Genomic DNA, 18307 nt, shown 5'->3' on the forward strand with positions numbered 1-18307 from the left:
CGATTAGGTGCAGATTAAGCAACGCTGGAGCGAACAGCCTTGGATAAGTAAATCCCAACATAGCAGGAAAGGAAGGCTAGCAGTCGATGAGGCAAATCAAGTATATATCCCATACCCTAGGAGAATATCAGATGAATATCTTCGGTCAACCTTATAAGTTCAGTTTTATATAATTTTCATTACAGCTTTCAAATGATGATAGCCCTAGAGTTCGAGACGATCATCACATCGTGCGTCAATGTCCTAAATACAAGATCTGTATTCAGTTAACTAGTCCAGTCTTCCGTGTCTCATGTACATTTCTTAATAAATACTGATAAATTGCTATTTAACGTGACTGTGCATTATGATGAAAAAGTCAATGAACTTAAACTTCAAAAACCGCAAATTGTTGGGACTCCCGCTCTATAAACGGACAATAGGGTTTTTCCAATTCGTTTCTAATAACTTTTTTTCTGTATTTTTCCTAGTGATTGTTTAACTAAGATTGGTGGTGTTTTACTTTGCGGTTGACACTAACAATATGTACACACCCACTTTTTATCAAAAATCCATTTGTTCCTAGAACCCACTTCGCACATGCCAGAATGTTCAATAATCACCTAACCCAAAGTTGTTACCCAATTATAACACACCTTATTACAAAACCCGGCTTCAAATTGTTAGCTTTCATGACGTCTATCAGGAAAAAGGTAACCGAAAAGGCAATGATACGTTCATTGAATTCATTGGTCGTTCCTGCCCGGTACGGCCGGCAGCACGCGAGCTCGGTCACGCATCACCCCGCGTCACACGTCACGTCACCAAGCCTGTTCATAGTCACTATACGCAAAAACCCCTTGTAGGATATGTAGTCCAATTTATGGACTTTGGACACTGTGGACTTTGTATTTCGCTTAAATGAACGATATCGAATAACAATCATGTCATAAACACATAACGATCCAAGCTTAGTTATTAATTTATGAAAACATTTGTGTATGTGTATGAAATTGTAAAAGAATGATAGTGTGTGGGTTATTCTTTATGAATTTAAAAGTTCCCGGAAAAAACAGCATACACTTTTCTGCACATGTTATAAAGACGTCTACATAACAATTAATGAATTAAAGGAACACCAAGGACAATCCATAACCATCAACAATACTAATTTATTACTTCAATTAAATGTAGGCCTTTAACATTATTAATTGTATGATTCAAGTTAAGAAGAGCAACAACATTTTGTTCACAATGTAAGCAAAACTTAATTAATGAGGATGACGTATCGGCTTCGTCATCACTGACGTTTGCCCCACTTTGTAATACAGTTCGCGTTCTATGATCTCCGACTTTAGAGGTGATCCTGACATTTAGAACAAAGCTACTAATTATTCAAAGGTACGTAAGCGTAGTGCTGTCTAGCAGTTTAATTGTTTTACCTACTGATGGTATGATATAAAGCCTCATTTTCATATATTTTCTTCGACAATAATATATGCTGGATATGATATAGATGCTTGACATTTATTTATGACAAAAAGATTTTTAAGACGCGCCATAACTCAAGAAAAAAATCACAAAAATAAAAACGTAATTCTCCATAAAATCTGAAGCATTGATTCAAACTCAAGTGACATCAACGATCAAAAACCCACTCAAAATTGCAAGAACAGAGTTATTTATAGAAAGGGGTGCCGAGGGGCGGCGAGAACCGTCTTAAGTAGAACCTTCGATAAGAACTTACAAGAGGAAATAACTGTATAATTGCTTTAGCCAGTATTTTATATAACAAACCGATCTTATTATATTTTAGGTTTACTGTTTCCTCGTTTACTTATGGGTTTAACCACTGTGCAATCGGCAGGGTTAACCTTGAAGTTATTAATCACGTACCTACTACAGCAAACCAATATAACATATCTTATAGGTATCTATCGGTTTTCAATATTGTCATTCCTTTATCAATTAAATGACACAATATCTATTAAAAGACGCAGAAAAACAGATAAAAGGATAATTTATTATCATATTTTCATGAATTGCTCAATGATTAAAATCAGACTGCATGGAAACAACGAACACAAATAAAGATGGGAAAGTAGAACAAACAGTTATTAAATATGACACAAAATGTCAGGGAATTCGACATTGGAAGATGTTTTTCGTTCAAAGGTCGATTCAGCGGCAGATGTTTCTTCGTGAACATTCTTACAGATTTGTGAACAGAATTAGGAGAATTAGCGAAAACAAAATTCAAACATCTAGTTTTTGATAGACATAGGAAGCTCCAAGCAACAAACAAGCGTATTTTTCAGAAAAATTGGTGAAAAAAATCCAATTCCAAGAAAAAAAAATCGCGATGGGCGCGTTACTTCAGCGAAATAATTTAAGCACAATAATCATCATGACAGTGCAACCTGGACCACAGATAGCGCAATACCATCATTGATAACATCGATGTCTTCAGCTTATGTATGAGTCACGTAAAAGGATAATAATAGCAACATTTTTGTACCTAAACCCGTTGAAACATGTTTGCGAAGAGCTTAAAGACAACTAGACATTAGTCGGAGCCTACAATAACTTAGTTATCATGACAACTCCAAATCTTTGCAAAAAAGTTCTAATAGAGTCGCCGATAGTAATGAAATAAACGGACTAGAAACCAATGCAGTCTCATTGGTTGGGAAAAAGTTAATTGACAAAACGCAGACATGATTAATTATATTATTAATGAATCGATTTTCATTGATTGCAGAGATTAACAAGTGTTAGTTCCAATATGTATAAAGACGGATTCAATGGACGGCATATTTAAAGATAACGATAGCATAACATAACTAGGCTTTAGTCATCGCGTATGTGTGTACTAAAAAATTAGGTACAATTGTGTAAGCATGTTAAGTTCTTGCGATAACCAGCATAGAAACAAAGATACGGTCGACAATTTTCCGTGTGAAAATACTTTAGGGATAAGTACTAATCCCCCTGAACATTACGTGTGACAAATAAAATTGTAAACAAGAAAATTACAACGACAGTGAGGACGGAACTGAAGTTTCTCTTGGGCTTTGGGTCCGGAGAGGAGAAGACTGTCTGAATGCATTAATACCAACTTGAGACAAAGTGAAAGACAAAACGAATTAAGTTATTTTAGGGGTAAAGCTAATAATTGTGTAGGAACCAGTCAAAGCTCATTATTGACTTCTATTATTTGTCGAGACCGCAACAAGTAACGCCATCTGTTGGCTTATTTGAGTAAATATAATTAGATCAGGCAAAATACTTGTTAAAGGAAAATGTTCCAGAATTTTAGACACAGATAATAGAAGGCATTTAAATAACATAATTCCCGAACTGAGAAGAGACAACAGAAGTTTTAAAGAGATTGGGGTACTACACTTAGCAATGAAAAAGAAAATATGAAAGATGCAAAAACCACGTAAATGTAGTACATAAAGCTAACAGCAGTAACCCTATTTAAAGAGGAGCAATGAACTCGTTAGTACAACGAGCGTGTCAACCTTGTTACGGCGAAAACATTTGTAAGTGCACGGAGCGGTGCGGCCGAATATAATGATGTGTGCATCATGCGCTGTTGTTGCAAGCGATTAGTTTCACCACAATATCAAGCGTAAATTAGCTAAAATACAGAAAAATTATGACAAAAAGAGAATAAATGGGACAAACGCTGAAAGTACCACCCTTTTGTAAAGTTATTGCGGTGTTCTGGAAATGTTTGAGAATGACCTTGCGTACAGGATACAGCAAATACTTAGGAATACCTCTAACAGTGTTTAGTAGAAAAACCAATTAAGTCATTATTTGAAGACCCAATTTTTTTTTAAACTAATTTAGGGGCTTTTTTCTCAGAACATACGAGCCCCTAAGCTCCAAGAAGATCTATCCAAGTCTTTACGGCATTCACAATGTTAAACTACAATATGTATAGGTAAGTAATATTGCACGCGCAAAATTAACATAAGACCACACCCACTGTTTTGTTACCGTGCATGTTCTGAGTTTATTGAAACAAGTTTTTGGTATTTAAATACTCTGCGACAAACAATGAATTAATTACGAAGCGAATGTAGGTAAAACTTGGCATGTCGTTAAACATCACATGTTACTGAAAACAGTAGGAAAAATACCAGTAATAATAATACCAAAAGCTGCGCTCTTCTTGTTCAAGACATGCTTAGGTAATCTTGAGTTTACATATTGAAGTACAATGATAAACTATCTCCAACCTGACTAATTGTTAAGCACATTAGGTAATCGACAATGTTTTGGCCAAATGTACCGGATTAAAATTGCGTGTTAGGTTTTGGGGTCCTGATAATAATGATAACGCGACATTTGAAGGTTGTCAAACTAAAAATTTTATATGGCAAAGAACCAATCATGCAATTATATAGGCAGACAATACTCCCAATTGGGGACCTATACACAACCAGGTCAATCACGTTACTGACATTAAACCAAATAGCCGTCAATCCGACGGATACAAACAAACCGTTAAACCTGACGAAGTGAATACGATAGCCGGTGCTTGGAAATTTGGGGCGACCCGCCCTTCAGTAGGCAAGCCAAGTTCGAGGTCAAGCTTAGAGGAAGGGCGCCGGTAGGGGTCCGCAACTACAGGTAGTCAACATCGATGAACGAATAAACAATCAAATTATTTTACTACACGAGCACATATTATAAACACTTCATTTCCACATCTGAGATAAACTGTAAATTCTCTATTACATTAGGAGTGATTAGTTGATTAGTAGGAGGCTGTTACTCAAAATCAAGCCTTCTCGTACCGTCTTCACTTGGGTTATCAATCATCCAAGTAATTGCTATTACTATAATACCAGGCTATCTCGTATGAAAACCGGAAACGCTGAAACTTATTCTACTTTTATATGTTTACTTTACCTTTAGCGACTGCAGTGGGATTGTCCGACATTTTTTTTAATTATCCTTATAACACTTAAAGTTCAACTAGAACTACACTATTATTTTACACAAGAGTTCACTTCTATTTATTATTTCCTACATATTGAATTTGATATCAACACAATAGTTAATTGTTAGTAATGTTATAAACAATTATTTACTGGAGATAAAGTTGCATAGTTCGTGATTGCAAAATGCGGAACAAATATTATTTTTAAATTATAATCGTATCATACAACGAAGATTACGTTTCGAGGACACGATAAATCATGCATGGATTATAATGATGGAGCAAAAATGTTCGTAGTACATTCCAGGTGTGAGGACGAGGAGCGTCAGCGCGGGCGTACGCTCGCCACGGGCAGCCGACTTCAACTGGTAACTAAGTCTGCCTCCCGGAGGGTGGGGAGGCCGTGCGGGGTGGGGATGCGGCCAGGAAGCACAGCCTCCGACCAATAACAATTATGTAAGTAAGGGTTGTTGCTATTTTTAGAGCAAAGGCATACGTAACCAGTTTGTATGGCAAAGTGTATTATGCTATCGGCTTAGTATAAATAACTGGTGTGCAGTGCGGTAGGCGTTATGTTCGCAACGTTTCTATTTGTGGAATTCTTAATGCTGTTTCTCTAGTTTCGCAAGTAGCAAGTTTAATGTGGCCGCTTTGTACGCAGTGGTGGCAGGTAGTTCCAACCTGATCAGTTTGGCAGCACTTGCCGGAGTTCTTGTATCCTGACAAGTAATTAAAGTTCAGAAAGCTTTTAGTGAACGTTGCTGAAAGGTATTTGTTTTCACGTTGAATAATGGTTTTTTGTGACGAAGATAGATTGTTCTCAGTTTCTAGGCTGGCTGGTTATAAAATATGTCGATGTTGTAGAGGTTACAAACCCTAAGCTACGCTACATAAAGTTTTCCATCATACACTGGAAACTTTATTGAGTTAGTTTCCTAACTAAGTTATAACTTAATGATCCATCATGGAATTAATTGAATAAGCTGGTGCATGGGGGATGCAGGCGGGTGGGGAGGTGCAGCCGCATCCGCGCGCCGGAGCGGACTGCCCCACCCCTTACGTAACACTGACACACTTCCGGGACCACTACGTTATTTATGTTGTTTACTACCACCAAATCGCCACATTTCATATTAAAGGGGAAAGTTGCAAATGGCTTCGACCTTCACGAAAAATAAGCTGCTACGAATGCTTTTGTCGAGAAGTTCTTCTTGTTCTGAATTGTATTTATTGGTTATGACAGTTGCAAAAAAAGTATTTATTTATTTGTAGGTATACGAAAAGTCCATATGTTAACTGATGATGTCATGTCAATACTAACAAAAATATAGTACAATATTTAAATGAGATTATTTTATACACAACACCTAAATTCCTCAATTTTTATACAGACAAATACCTATGTATTGATAAGAGTATCGTGAACTGTTACCAAGACGGAATATCTAAATATAGCCGTGCCCTCCCGAGGGTGCTCAGGCGGAGGGATTATATCAACTGGATGGAAAGCAGTCCCCTGCGCTGACAGCATCACATTGCGAAATCCTTTCCCCGAGCCGTCTCTCCTAGGGGTTGCGACACTTCATGACACGCTTATACGACACAGGGTTTACTGGACAAATTAATGGTGAGCCTCACTTTATACAAACTTTAAGTTCTGTGCAAATATCTGTACGAATTTAAATTCAGTACAAAAATAGTCAAAAAAATATGATGACAAGTTGTTTGTGCAGACTTATCATTGGCTCAGACTTTTATATAGATATTTGTTGCGCAGAAAAAAATATATGAAAGTCTCTGTGAAGTTGGTATCGTGGACTCACCATAACTCCAAACGTGCAATAAAATGATAGGAAATGTGGTAACTAATGGAAGGAACTGAAGGAGACCTTAGCCCAGTTTTGGATTAAAGTCATAAAAATATCAAGACAATAATTCACGACGGTGACTCACCTTTGCTGGCTTTACCTTTTTGGTGACAATTACAAGGATTTGTTAAACGAGTGGTCATATGGTCTCATAAAAGCACAATAATTTTGAAAAAAATGCAGTTTCTGGAGTGACTCAGACAAATTCTCACGATACACACGGTTATTGCAATGTTTTGTAAACACAGATAAATAACATTTTTATTTTATTCAGGTAATATGGTGTTATGTAAGATTTCAAAACCGAAGGATATTAAGTTCAAATGATATTTGCCCATTTTCAGTGTTTCTAGCTAGGTACATTTGCGCACGTATACAAAAGTGGAACCCTGTCAACGAGGAAAGAGAGAAGAAAATTACTTGAAAATGATTTCAGCGAGATTTCAACCCAAACTAGATTAAGCGACAAAAAGCTGTTGTCTACTGAACGTTGTTTGTTACTATGCGGAAGAACAATTTCCACAAAACGTACTGAAGACATTAAAAAGACATGTAAACCGAATCCTTGCAACTGAATGAACTAGGAAATTTATCAAGCGATACCTTATGAAAAACTTAATGAGCATTAGTCATTTCAGCGGCCATCCATTCTGATATGAATCGATGATATGTTATTAGCGTATTTCACAATATCCGATAACGTGTAATCACAACATGGTTATCTTTGCATAATTCTAGCATATCAGTATTATAATATGCCTGTACATTGACAATTACTTTTTAATTCATACTGTGGGCTTCATATTATTTGCAGGGATAGTAATGACAATCTATGAATGGGTAAGCCTGTGCAGCTATTATAGATAATGCCGAGGCTGCAGGATTGTTCGAAATATTTACCGCGGACCTGGTACACATGGGGCTCCTGGAGGAATATGGCGGGTTTTAGTCAGTATGAGTCTGTCTCTCACGCTGTACCCCACAAGTCCCACAACGGGCGGACACAAAAATGTCCACACAAAAATCTACTATAGATAAAATTCCAGTTAATTTGAGATCATCACCATGCTGTGCCTGAACTTTTAAAAGATCTCTCTCACTTAGAAACTGAACCACAAAATATGCATGACTTTTATAATGTTAAAGGTTTTGTTTGGGTATCTTCATCACAAAATTCCATTAGCAAAGGACAGAACAAATAAGTGTGTAACTTCAATAATAGACAAACAAATCTAGATATATATTTAGCTCCACAAAGGGCAGGTACGTTCCCTTTGGACAATTCGACTGCCAATCAAGTTACGTGTAAATGCAAAGTTTCTGTTTACTTGTTATTTCTGTCCCACTGTCAGGTTGTTGCCTACCGTTATCTAACCACTGTTTCATTATTCAGCCAGTTTATTTTTAAAGTTGGATTATAGTCGCGAATGAATTTTTATTAGTAATGTTATATGAATCGTCCCACGCGTTTTTGGATTTGTTTGATTGTTTATTACGTATTTTTGCGAAGGCGGGTGGCAATCAGTTTCGTAGTTATTGTGTTATGACTGTAAGGCGTCATGGCTATCGAAGAGAAACGTCTAAGGAAGCGTCATGCAATCAAAACGATTATGAAGTGCAAGTTTGTCTGGCTTCTACGACGATGTAGTAACTTAAACCTGAAGTTGATAAAACTTTCAGACCGTGCTTTCGAACTTTAAGAACATAAGTACCATCTACCTAACTGCTAAAGTTTTAGATGTAATTTAATTACCCACTTGTTAATGTAATTTATTTAATCATTGTGCACCTACAAAAATGCACCTAACTTTTATCACAATAGAGTATACGCTAGAACATAGTAGGTACATCTGCATAGATATCTACGTAAGTGATCTAACGTGATGAATATATGTAGTATAGAACTCTTACATATTCATAAGAGGACTTTTAGGAGATTTGGTTTGGTAGCACTTCAGGGTATTCGAGACTTACATTGCCTTTACATAGCTAGGTATATACTAGTCGGTACAGTCACAAGCAATAATATGTGTACACTTAGCAAAATTCAACTGCGATTTTCTACAGTTGTATACTTAACGTTATTGTTCAATTATGAAATCAGGCGGTACTTTGCGAGGATCCATTAACCTTTTCGGTAGCTTAATATTTTGGAGGCTTCAATGTTACAGGCACATTTTTGCACGTGACTGTTCGTAGTATGAAAATACAAGAAACAATCTATTTCCAAATGATTGTGTAACGAAAATCCAGAATTAATGCCGATCAGTTTACGTAAGTTCCAGAAAGTTTTGTTTGAATATTGTCCTAGCTATGGATAATACCATGTAACACTAAATATTATGTATTATGACGGCTACGTTATGTAGTACCTAGACGCAGTCAGTAATTAGCCTTTTCAGATTGTTACGAATCGACTCTAATTAAACTTTACAAGTACGTCACAAAGTTGACACAAATCTTTCAGAAAACGGCACGAGTAACTCACAGAATATAAGATATAGTACATATCGAAATTGCCAGAACATTTTCTTTTGTTAATTTAACGAAATATTACATTTAATAACACAAATTGAGCCCTGAAAAGCAAATTATGTAGTCGAATAATATATTGGCTGAGATTACTACCTAAAGTAAGGACTATTGTGATTGGCACACAATAATGTATTGTGTCCGTAATATAGGCATCAAATATTATATTATGTATTATCAAATATACGTTTATATTACAAAACTAAGAATAGCATAGACCAGAAACTTTTAAGTTGTGAGCTTCTGCAAATAATCACTGGTGAATATTGTCGAATGAGTAGAACGAATCGATATAAACCATATTATTATTTAGGATCATTATTTAGGATGCTGTAAGGTAAGCAAGGCTCACACAATTTCAATGTTAGCTGACAAAGTCCGGGGCGCGAGCGATCCATCATCCACTAAAACACTCCGGCTTCCAGGAACGTATTAGCAAAATTTGCCCTCCAAGTTCCGAGAAGTGGGGGGTTGATCACCCCCCCGGCCCGGCGCCCGGGAACTTCCCCCGGCACGCTGCGTAGGCGTGTGTTGACAAACGTTGCTGTGTCTATTTCTAGCCCAAGCTCAGCCCCGCCCACTCCCCGCGCCCCGCCCGGCCCCTGCCCAAATGTGCCCTTGACCTTGGTAACCAAACAACCGCAGTCACAACAAGGGATGGATGATAATTTGTTTTTCTGATACAGATTTGTTTTGAGTTTGAGGCCCCACGTTCTAGTCCCCAGTGCCTGGCGACAGGCCGACCCGGTGTAGGGGTAGATGTATGTGTACGTATATCAGCGTACAATATTAAAAACATATTCCATCCTAATTTTTTATTCAAAATTGATTAAAAATGTTTTGAACATTCGAGATTTTTTGTCCTTTGACACGAGATTTCCATCATAGTTAGGTAGGAAAGGGCAAAATAGCACGGAGGCTTTTGCAAACTGATTAATTCGCGCGCTTGTCACGAGATGGCGCTGCCGGTTGGTTTTGTGATAATTCGCAATGATTGGGTTTGTGAAACTCGCCGCTGGCCTTTGACTTACCTACCGCGTGGCCGATCGTGTGGCCCTATCGTGAGAGATTATTCACAGGCGACTGATAAGCGGGTAATTTGCTCACGCGATTATATCTGAATGCACATTTAATTTCACTTCATATTTCATCATTTGCTTTGATTATTATAGGAAAATGGGATATCCTAAATCGATAACATCAAAATTAATATGGTTGATTGATATGCCTACTGCAATCACAATACAAAATGGCTGATGAAAAAAAAAATGTTGCTAAATGTTAAACAATAACAAAATGTAAAACTATTTTTTTTGTTTGATATTACATCGATAAAAAAAAAATTCAGTTACTTAGTTTTTATTACCATAAATAAAACTGCCTACTCAGCTACATCCGGTTAGACTGGAAGCCGACCCCAACATCGTTGGGAAAAATGCTCGGAGGATGAGGATGAAATAAAACAGGCGCGTCCGGGGTAGATGATAGTTTATGCCTACGGGATTGGAGACAGCGCTCGCTACCGGCTACGCGCTACGACGCGTAGCGTCTACGCAGCTTTCATGAAATCATCGTCAGTAGTTGACGTGACACTTTCCAAGCATTCATTTCTATGAATTATTAGATTTTTATTGATAGCAATAAAAAATAATAACTTTTATTTAGATGAAATTAATGCATTCACGCAAAATTAAAATAGGACATTTTTATAATTTACTTTTAAGTAAGTTTATCTTTGTTCTTAGTTTTGTAACAGTGGCAAAGAAATACAAATTCTTTAAAAAAAACAACAGATCACCTATCGCGGTTAATGAGAACTAGCTTGATGACAGCCGCACAGCAAATGTTTCATATAGTCTCGTTTTATCCTTAAAGTACAGAACCCAGAAAAATAATTCATTGTAAGAATAGTGACTAGCACATGCCACACTGGCTATTAACCATATCTGATTACTTTTATCTCAAAGTATTAGTATCGGCGACACGAGTCACAATATAGATTGACTTCAAGATTTGCACAAAACTGATAAATATACTCGACCGGTTTTGACGTAATTTATTCTAAATGCAAGCCTTAATTCATTATTATTTATGGAAATGTATACAAGTAATAGCTATTTTTAATACTAAAACAACATCGTTTATTAAATGTTTCTTGTTAGTCGCGGTCGCGCCTGTATTTTTATTTTATTGACGAAGTATATGCAAATTATCAATTACGGAGCGAACGAATTGGCGATTCATTATAATGCAATATCAGGCATCTATATCTTCTCGATAAATATTTTATTGATTAATATCAATTCCTTATAACAATATTGAACAAAATCTCTGCGGTTACAGTAACGTACAAAACACATGAGTTTTTCCTCGAACAGTGAGGGAGCGGCCCGTATTATTCGCGGAACCACCTACGGAACACCCACAGTTCGCCAGGCGCGCTTGTTACCATCACCCGGACACACATCCAGGGTTCTTCCGAGATCGGTCCCCAACTTCTTCTCAGAAAATCCTGTTCAATAATTGCCAGTACCGAGATTATCAGATTCTCAGATGTTCTTTCCTCCTTACTTTCCCAGTCGAAGAAAATTAAAAAAAAAAAATCTTCTAGAAATAAGGAATTATGCGAGCATGGTCGCTTGCGTGATCCGTGCTACAGTGATTTAAAATGAGGTTAACTGATAGAGGATATCCTGTACTAATTGGGTTTAGTCACACCTTGTCAAGGCTTACATAGAAACTATCATCTTCCTAGAATCGAGCACTTCAACTATGAACGTTTAGATATTTCGTTAGTGTATCGATAATCAGCAAAACAAATAAGCAGGTCATTGTGTTGTGCGAAGTCGATAAGCTCGGTGATTAGTGACGTGAGCAGCTTACGTTGCGATAACGTCGATATCGAGGGTTTGTCAATACGTGATCGATAGCTGCGCGCGCGCACACCGGCCGCTTTGACGCGCCGTTTGGAATCACGCCAAGTAATGAATAATATGAATATAGGCAAACTGCCTTCATCACGATTACTATACAATCTTTACATGTATTTATCGTCATTATCTGATTTGTTTGTAAGTAAGGATCAACCAAAATATTGTTGGCAATTTTTATAAAAGTAATATCTGCACGTACCTACATTACAAGGAAAACCGAAAGGATTAATTGTTACAATAACAAAAACTAACGTTTTGCAGAATATTTATCAGTGCATGTCATGTTGCTAAGAGTAAACGAATAATTACTTTTTGTCTGTCATACACAAAAAACTGCCTCTGTGATGACTGGATTATCTGATAGTACTAAGAGTATCACGGAGAGTTAGAGATTTTAAATCAGAACTTCCCGCGTACACTGGGCAGATGCATACCTAAATAGCAATAACATATAAATAGATGGATGCATTTGCTGTAGAGGTTTTCCGAAAGAATTTAAACAATATTTGTTTCCCTATGTTTTATTTTATTATTTTGTACATTGCATACTAACTACTTACTTTTATTAACCCAATTTGTAATTTTATCGTTTTGTAATGTAATTGTTATTTAAAACATGTAACTGACGTATTTATTGCATAACCTACACGTAAATACTACCAATAGGGTATTTGATAATTTTGTATTTCGACGAATAAATTAATTAGTTCGACGCAAAACTGACAAGTTACATTTCGCAGAAGTAAATATACGTACATATAGGTATGTATAATTAACGTAAAGTATGTGTGGCGTTACATAGCGCAAGTCATTTTAATGTGAAATTGTACATTGTATGGTAATGCTAGTCCAATATTGACATAGTGCTGGCTCGGCGCCAAGTAATGCGGTCAAGTGACCTACATACTGCTGTCAATTAACTGCTACAATACCCTGGAGATTAACCAGGTGAGCCACTTTACTAACATATGGCTTAGACCCGATAACCATGCATTCTTATGCTCAAATCATCACTCTTGTAATCTTCGTATCCTACCCAACTGAGGTGCTAAGCTAAAGGGCGAAAACCAATTGGGGAAATGCTTTTTCACGAAAGAAAATCACTTTCCTCCTACAAGGAAATACAAAAAAATACCGTAAAGTAGAAGTAAAACATTGTAATGTGTAAGTAAATGTTTTGAGTTGGGGCTTATTTACTTTCAGTTACAACCACCTACAGAAAGATCAAAAACTAAGTGCTTTCGGCGGGCGGCGCGGGTGGGTGTGCGACTACCCACAGCTTCGCGCTTTCAGAGTTTCGCGAAACTCCCCACACCGCGCTGGCTGCTACAAACAGAACATTTGCCCCCAGAAGGTCACGCATTGTTGATGTTACTACTTATATTTCACGAACACACTATTTGTTATGTCAGCTATTTTGCTTACTGCATTTAATCCTCCTATAATTCCAAATTACTTACCAAGTTATCACTCACTAGCCAAGCCAAAGGTTCACGAAGAAGACATAGCTTTCGGAAAACACTACAACATTATTAAATACACATTAATGATGCAATCTATAGTCCCTCAGGCAAGCAGAAATATGTTATCACGCGCAATATTTGTGTAATCAGTGCACCAGATACCCGGAATCTAAAGATCTATAATTGGGGTTTTCCCAATGATGCTATAACTAAGTACCTACCCATATGCAGACTCACGTCGCCGCTTCTTAGGATTTAAAGATAAATAAATAATAAATGAGCTTATAATTACTTATCTCATAATTACGTACGTTTTCAATGTGATAAGACACATGTTCATTTTAGGTACCCATGAAAACATACAGCGGAGTCCTCTTAACCTTTAAGTACCGACGTGCGGTCTGAGAGGCCCCGGCAGGTACTTGATTTGTTAGATTACCCTTTCCCCCGCACAATACCAATCCCTGCTTTTAAGTAGCTGTAAGTTTAGTGCCCATGTTGACGTTGGAACAGGCAGTGTTGTTGTCACATGTGTATTTGGTGAGTAATTACGTTTTAGAATTCCGACGCGGCCTCTCAGGCCTCACGTCGGTACTTACGTAAGTTTTTTGTTTTATTTTTTTGTTATAGTAAACTATTATTTTCACAGATATTATGAACTATGGATATAACAGGGACTTCCCCTAATAAGCAAAATAGTTGTGTGACAGATTTACAACAATCAAAGAGATCTCGGACATGTATAAATACACTGAATCCAAATAGTGATTGAGAGCTGGCTAGCGGATGAGGATTCCAGCGGATCAGAGGTAGACAACGTTGGCCAAGATTTTTGTCCAGAGCTGAGGAAGTCAAGACACGAAATACATGTCTTTCATGTAAACCTAAATTGAAAAGAAAATCAACTTATAAATGCAATTCGTGCTAAAACACGTTTGTTTGCAGTGCGCGAAACAAGTATGCCCTGACTGTGTCTAGAATTGAAGGTGTAGTTGGACTGTGGACATTTTTTTTTTCAGAAGGTTTATGTTCTTACTAAATTTTTTTTCTAAGAGTTATATTAGTCGTAAGTGAGAAATACTATTTGTTGTTATTCTGAGAGGAGTATTTTTTATGTTTTGGTTTTTTATAACGAATAGTCTGATTTTTCCCCAAAATTCAAGCCAAATATTATTGTAGTCTTATATTCAAAAAAATAATAAAGTTGATTACCTTTCTATATTTATTTACTTTTAAAACCCTTCATTTTTTGTCATAATGCAAGGACAAATAATTTAATTCATCACTTTCTTTAAAAAACTATATAATATACGCGGCCTCTCAGGCCTCACATCGGTACTAACGTTACAAAAAATGCACGTCGGTACTTAAAGGTTAATTCCTAAATAATTAAATTTTTAACCATCCTTCACTGCTTCAGTGCCGTGACAAAGCCCATGTGATTTAACCCCCGCGAGTCAAATAACAGAACTCTATGGAGGCTAAGGTCAAAGAGGTCGGTATGGGACACAATCACCCCAGGCGACGCCCACTCGATAAACTCATAATGGCCTGATACAAAATTATTCATCGGACTTATCGGTTTTTTCTGTGAAATCTGTTCGGGGACTTTGCCTACTTGTTACAACAAAATGATTAGTGGGAAATTTATTTACGGTAAATATACCATATAAATGTGATAATGATTATGTACCTAGAATTATACAGCCTGAATTAATTAAAAAAAATATAAATATAAAAACTTAAGGCTTAATTTTTTATTTAAACTTCTGGGGTAACATTTTGTTAGTAAACAAGCACCGCTCCCTTTTAATCGTGTAATGAATTCGTGTATCGTAATGTGACGTAGCCCACACCTGACGGATCCATCTAATCGGATAAGTAGTGAATGGATGCCGCGATAAATTCCGGTATACTGATAAAACATCCAAATAATCAGAGGTCTAAAACATGCAAAAATTCCACAATATTGGGGAGATGAATTGTGGATCAATCGCAGAAATTGAGAGATGCATTGTGATATTTTTTCACCCTTTGGGCATCTGAAAACCTTCCTACTTAGAGAGACCCTATCCTTCCTACTTATCGCAGAATATTGCAAAAAGCGGTCATTACCTACATCAGACATTTAGGTAGATACTCCAAGTGTGACGACACTTTCATCCCAATACATGCGAGAGGCGTCGTCATCTGAAATGCTTTAGGCGCGTAACCTAGCAACCACTCCACTATACCACCCAATATTCCCAGTACACATTAATCTTCATTTTTCCAAGAATTAGCTGAACGCAACCGTAAAGTCTGTACCTACATTATAATACGTCTGTATACCACCTAATCATTATAGAGTTCATGGAATTCCACGCTGTAGATACTCAAGGGCACTCAAGTTTGTGTAATCACTGATTGTGGGTCACTTACGATCAAATAATTGAGCATTTTTTATGTAATAAGCATCAATAATAATTTGCTTTTGTCCAATCATACCAATAATATTTGGTTTATATTTTTTTGTAATTTGTTTTAAAGCTGAAAGTCCCTCTGTACTCAAATTCTTTATACACTGACAAAGTGTATACCAAAACCCGTAATTAAAACCATTTACTATCATAAATCGATCAAAACGATCAGTTGTATCAAGAAAGCGATTACCCTTCAAACAAGCAATGCAAATGAAACAATACACGTGGAACGCAAGGACGGACGTCGAACCTGTGGTCCCGGTTCCCGGCGCGGTGACAGAGCGCATACGGGGCGAGGTGGGGCGCGGGGCACCCGGGGGGGCAGGGGGGCGGTGGTGCTGCGGGGCTGCTGCTATTTATATAAAATCGATAGCCCGCCCGTGGCCTTGGCGCCATCGATCGCGACAGATGGGCGTGTGTGACGAGCCCCCGGACCCGGTTGTACTACACACCGTGGAAAAATTTTCCGACAAGGAAATTTTACAAAATATCCTTCAGTTTCAGGACGAGAAGCTTTATAACTTTCCGATTGTGCAAGTAGATTTACAGGAAGATGTTTTGTGGAAAAATTGGAGATGAAAACGACTATTAACTTTCATGGATCGACGAAATTTTTGTCTATACAAGTATGAAAATAATTTTACTGACCGTAACTAATTATGCATAATTTTTCAGTGCCGATGATGACACACGTCCAACAAGGCGGACCCTAGCAACAGCAGGATTTATTAAATTATAACTCACACCATGGCCTTAATATCAGCGGAGCCCGGTTCACCCTCCATTCCCTACCACCGCCCACTTTCACCCGCGCTGCCGATTGGCTGGCTCCACCAAATAATGGACCCACAAGGTTTTTTACTACAAAATGCAATATTGGAAATTATTAAATTATAGTTTAAACCAATATATAATTTAGGAAAAAAAACAGAAGCGCGGTTCTACAAAATGTATAAAATTCGGCGAATCGTGTTACGAAACCAAAAATACAATGTCGAATAAAAAATAATGGACTTTACCTGTTATCTGCCATAAAACAGCGTTCTAAAGGAGCTATTAAAATAATTTATCAGTTTAGTTTTCTCGGTACACTTTGATGCTGTAGTGAAGATGTGAGGAGTCAAGTCATAATCCGACCATGAGGTTTTGCTGAGTAGCCAAGTTGTATGTGGCGCGGTTGGTGACTGGGTTATTTTGATGACGATATTCCATCAAGCTCAATTCCAGAACCTCTCAAACTTTTTTCTCCTACACTACCGATAATTTTACTGGTTGAGGTGACCATTTTGGTTTAGGCCATTAGGGTTGGTATTGACCACCAAAACACGGCAAAAATTCGAGCGTTTACCAACATTGTGAATAACAATTTATCCCCAGACTGGTCTAGGGTGGACCCCCAGATTCCTTTGGACCACTAAGGGCTCCACCTGGGCCACTATAAGAACCTCTCACTTTAGGGTAAATGGGCTATCTTATACTGCAAGAATTTTTCAAACTGGTCCAGTAGTTACTAAGATGACAGCGTACAGCCGACAAACAAACTTTTCAGTACCCATACAATGTTTATGTATTATTCTGAAATCAAAGTTGTATAACTTGCTGTAATGGAATGGATAACCAAACAACATCTGTCATGAATATAGTACATACCTGAGTTATTGGAAGAGCGGTCAGGATCATCAGCCATCGCACCAGTCTCCTGTGAAACATTCATCATTTTATTTACTTATTATATAAAAAATCTAGTAGCAAATTGTGTTGTATTATAAGTTGCAAACTGATTCCTGTGGTTCCATCTGTGTAAGTACTCCTCGTACATGGAAAAAATTAGTATAGCCTTTGTTACCCACATATAGTTTAGCTTCCCAACAGAAACATGTTTTTCAAATTGGTTCAGTCGTTACAGTACCAACAGTCAAAATAAAAACATGTTTCCCCTTTATATCAAGAAATTAATGGCTATTTAGAGTGATCATCAAGATGGAAAGCTTAGATGAATTTCAATATATGTTGTTCAGTTTATACATAGTTGTCCGAAGAATATATGCAGATATTTTTATAGTATCTTCTTAATTTAGTTAAATATAACATCAAATCAAGTTATACTGGT

General features: G+C 37.1%; 1 protein-coding gene and 1 long non-coding RNA gene across 12 annotated transcripts in view; one reads left to right on the forward strand and one right to left on the reverse strand.

The window, feature by feature from the left end:
• LOC110383692 (histone deacetylase 4) overlaps positions 1–18307 on the reverse strand; it is a 75054-nt gene that overhangs the window by 55668 nt on the left and 1079 nt on the right. For all 11 annotated transcript variants that reach the window (XM_049838095.2, XM_049838100.2, XM_049838096.2 and 8 more), the window contains exon 2: positions 17848–17896. In XM_049838095.2, the coding sequence (XP_049694052.1) occupies positions 17848–17884 (37 nt within the window). In that variant the 5' untranslated portion in view covers positions 17885–17896. The remainder of the gene's footprint in view (positions 1–17847; positions 17897–18307) is intronic.
• Positions 14116–14952, forward strand: LOC126056854 (uncharacterized). The gene is made up of 2 exons (XR_010276733.1): positions 14116–14275; positions 14385–14952. It is a non-coding gene; the product is annotated as an uncharacterized LOC126056854 (long non-coding RNA).

This window comes from Helicoverpa armigera, chromosome 8, assembly GCF_030705265.1.
Source record: "Helicoverpa armigera isolate CAAS_96S chromosome 8, ASM3070526v1, whole genome shotgun sequence".
In the NCBI taxonomy this organism is placed as follows: Eukaryota; Metazoa; Arthropoda; class Insecta; order Lepidoptera; family Noctuidae; genus Helicoverpa; species Helicoverpa armigera.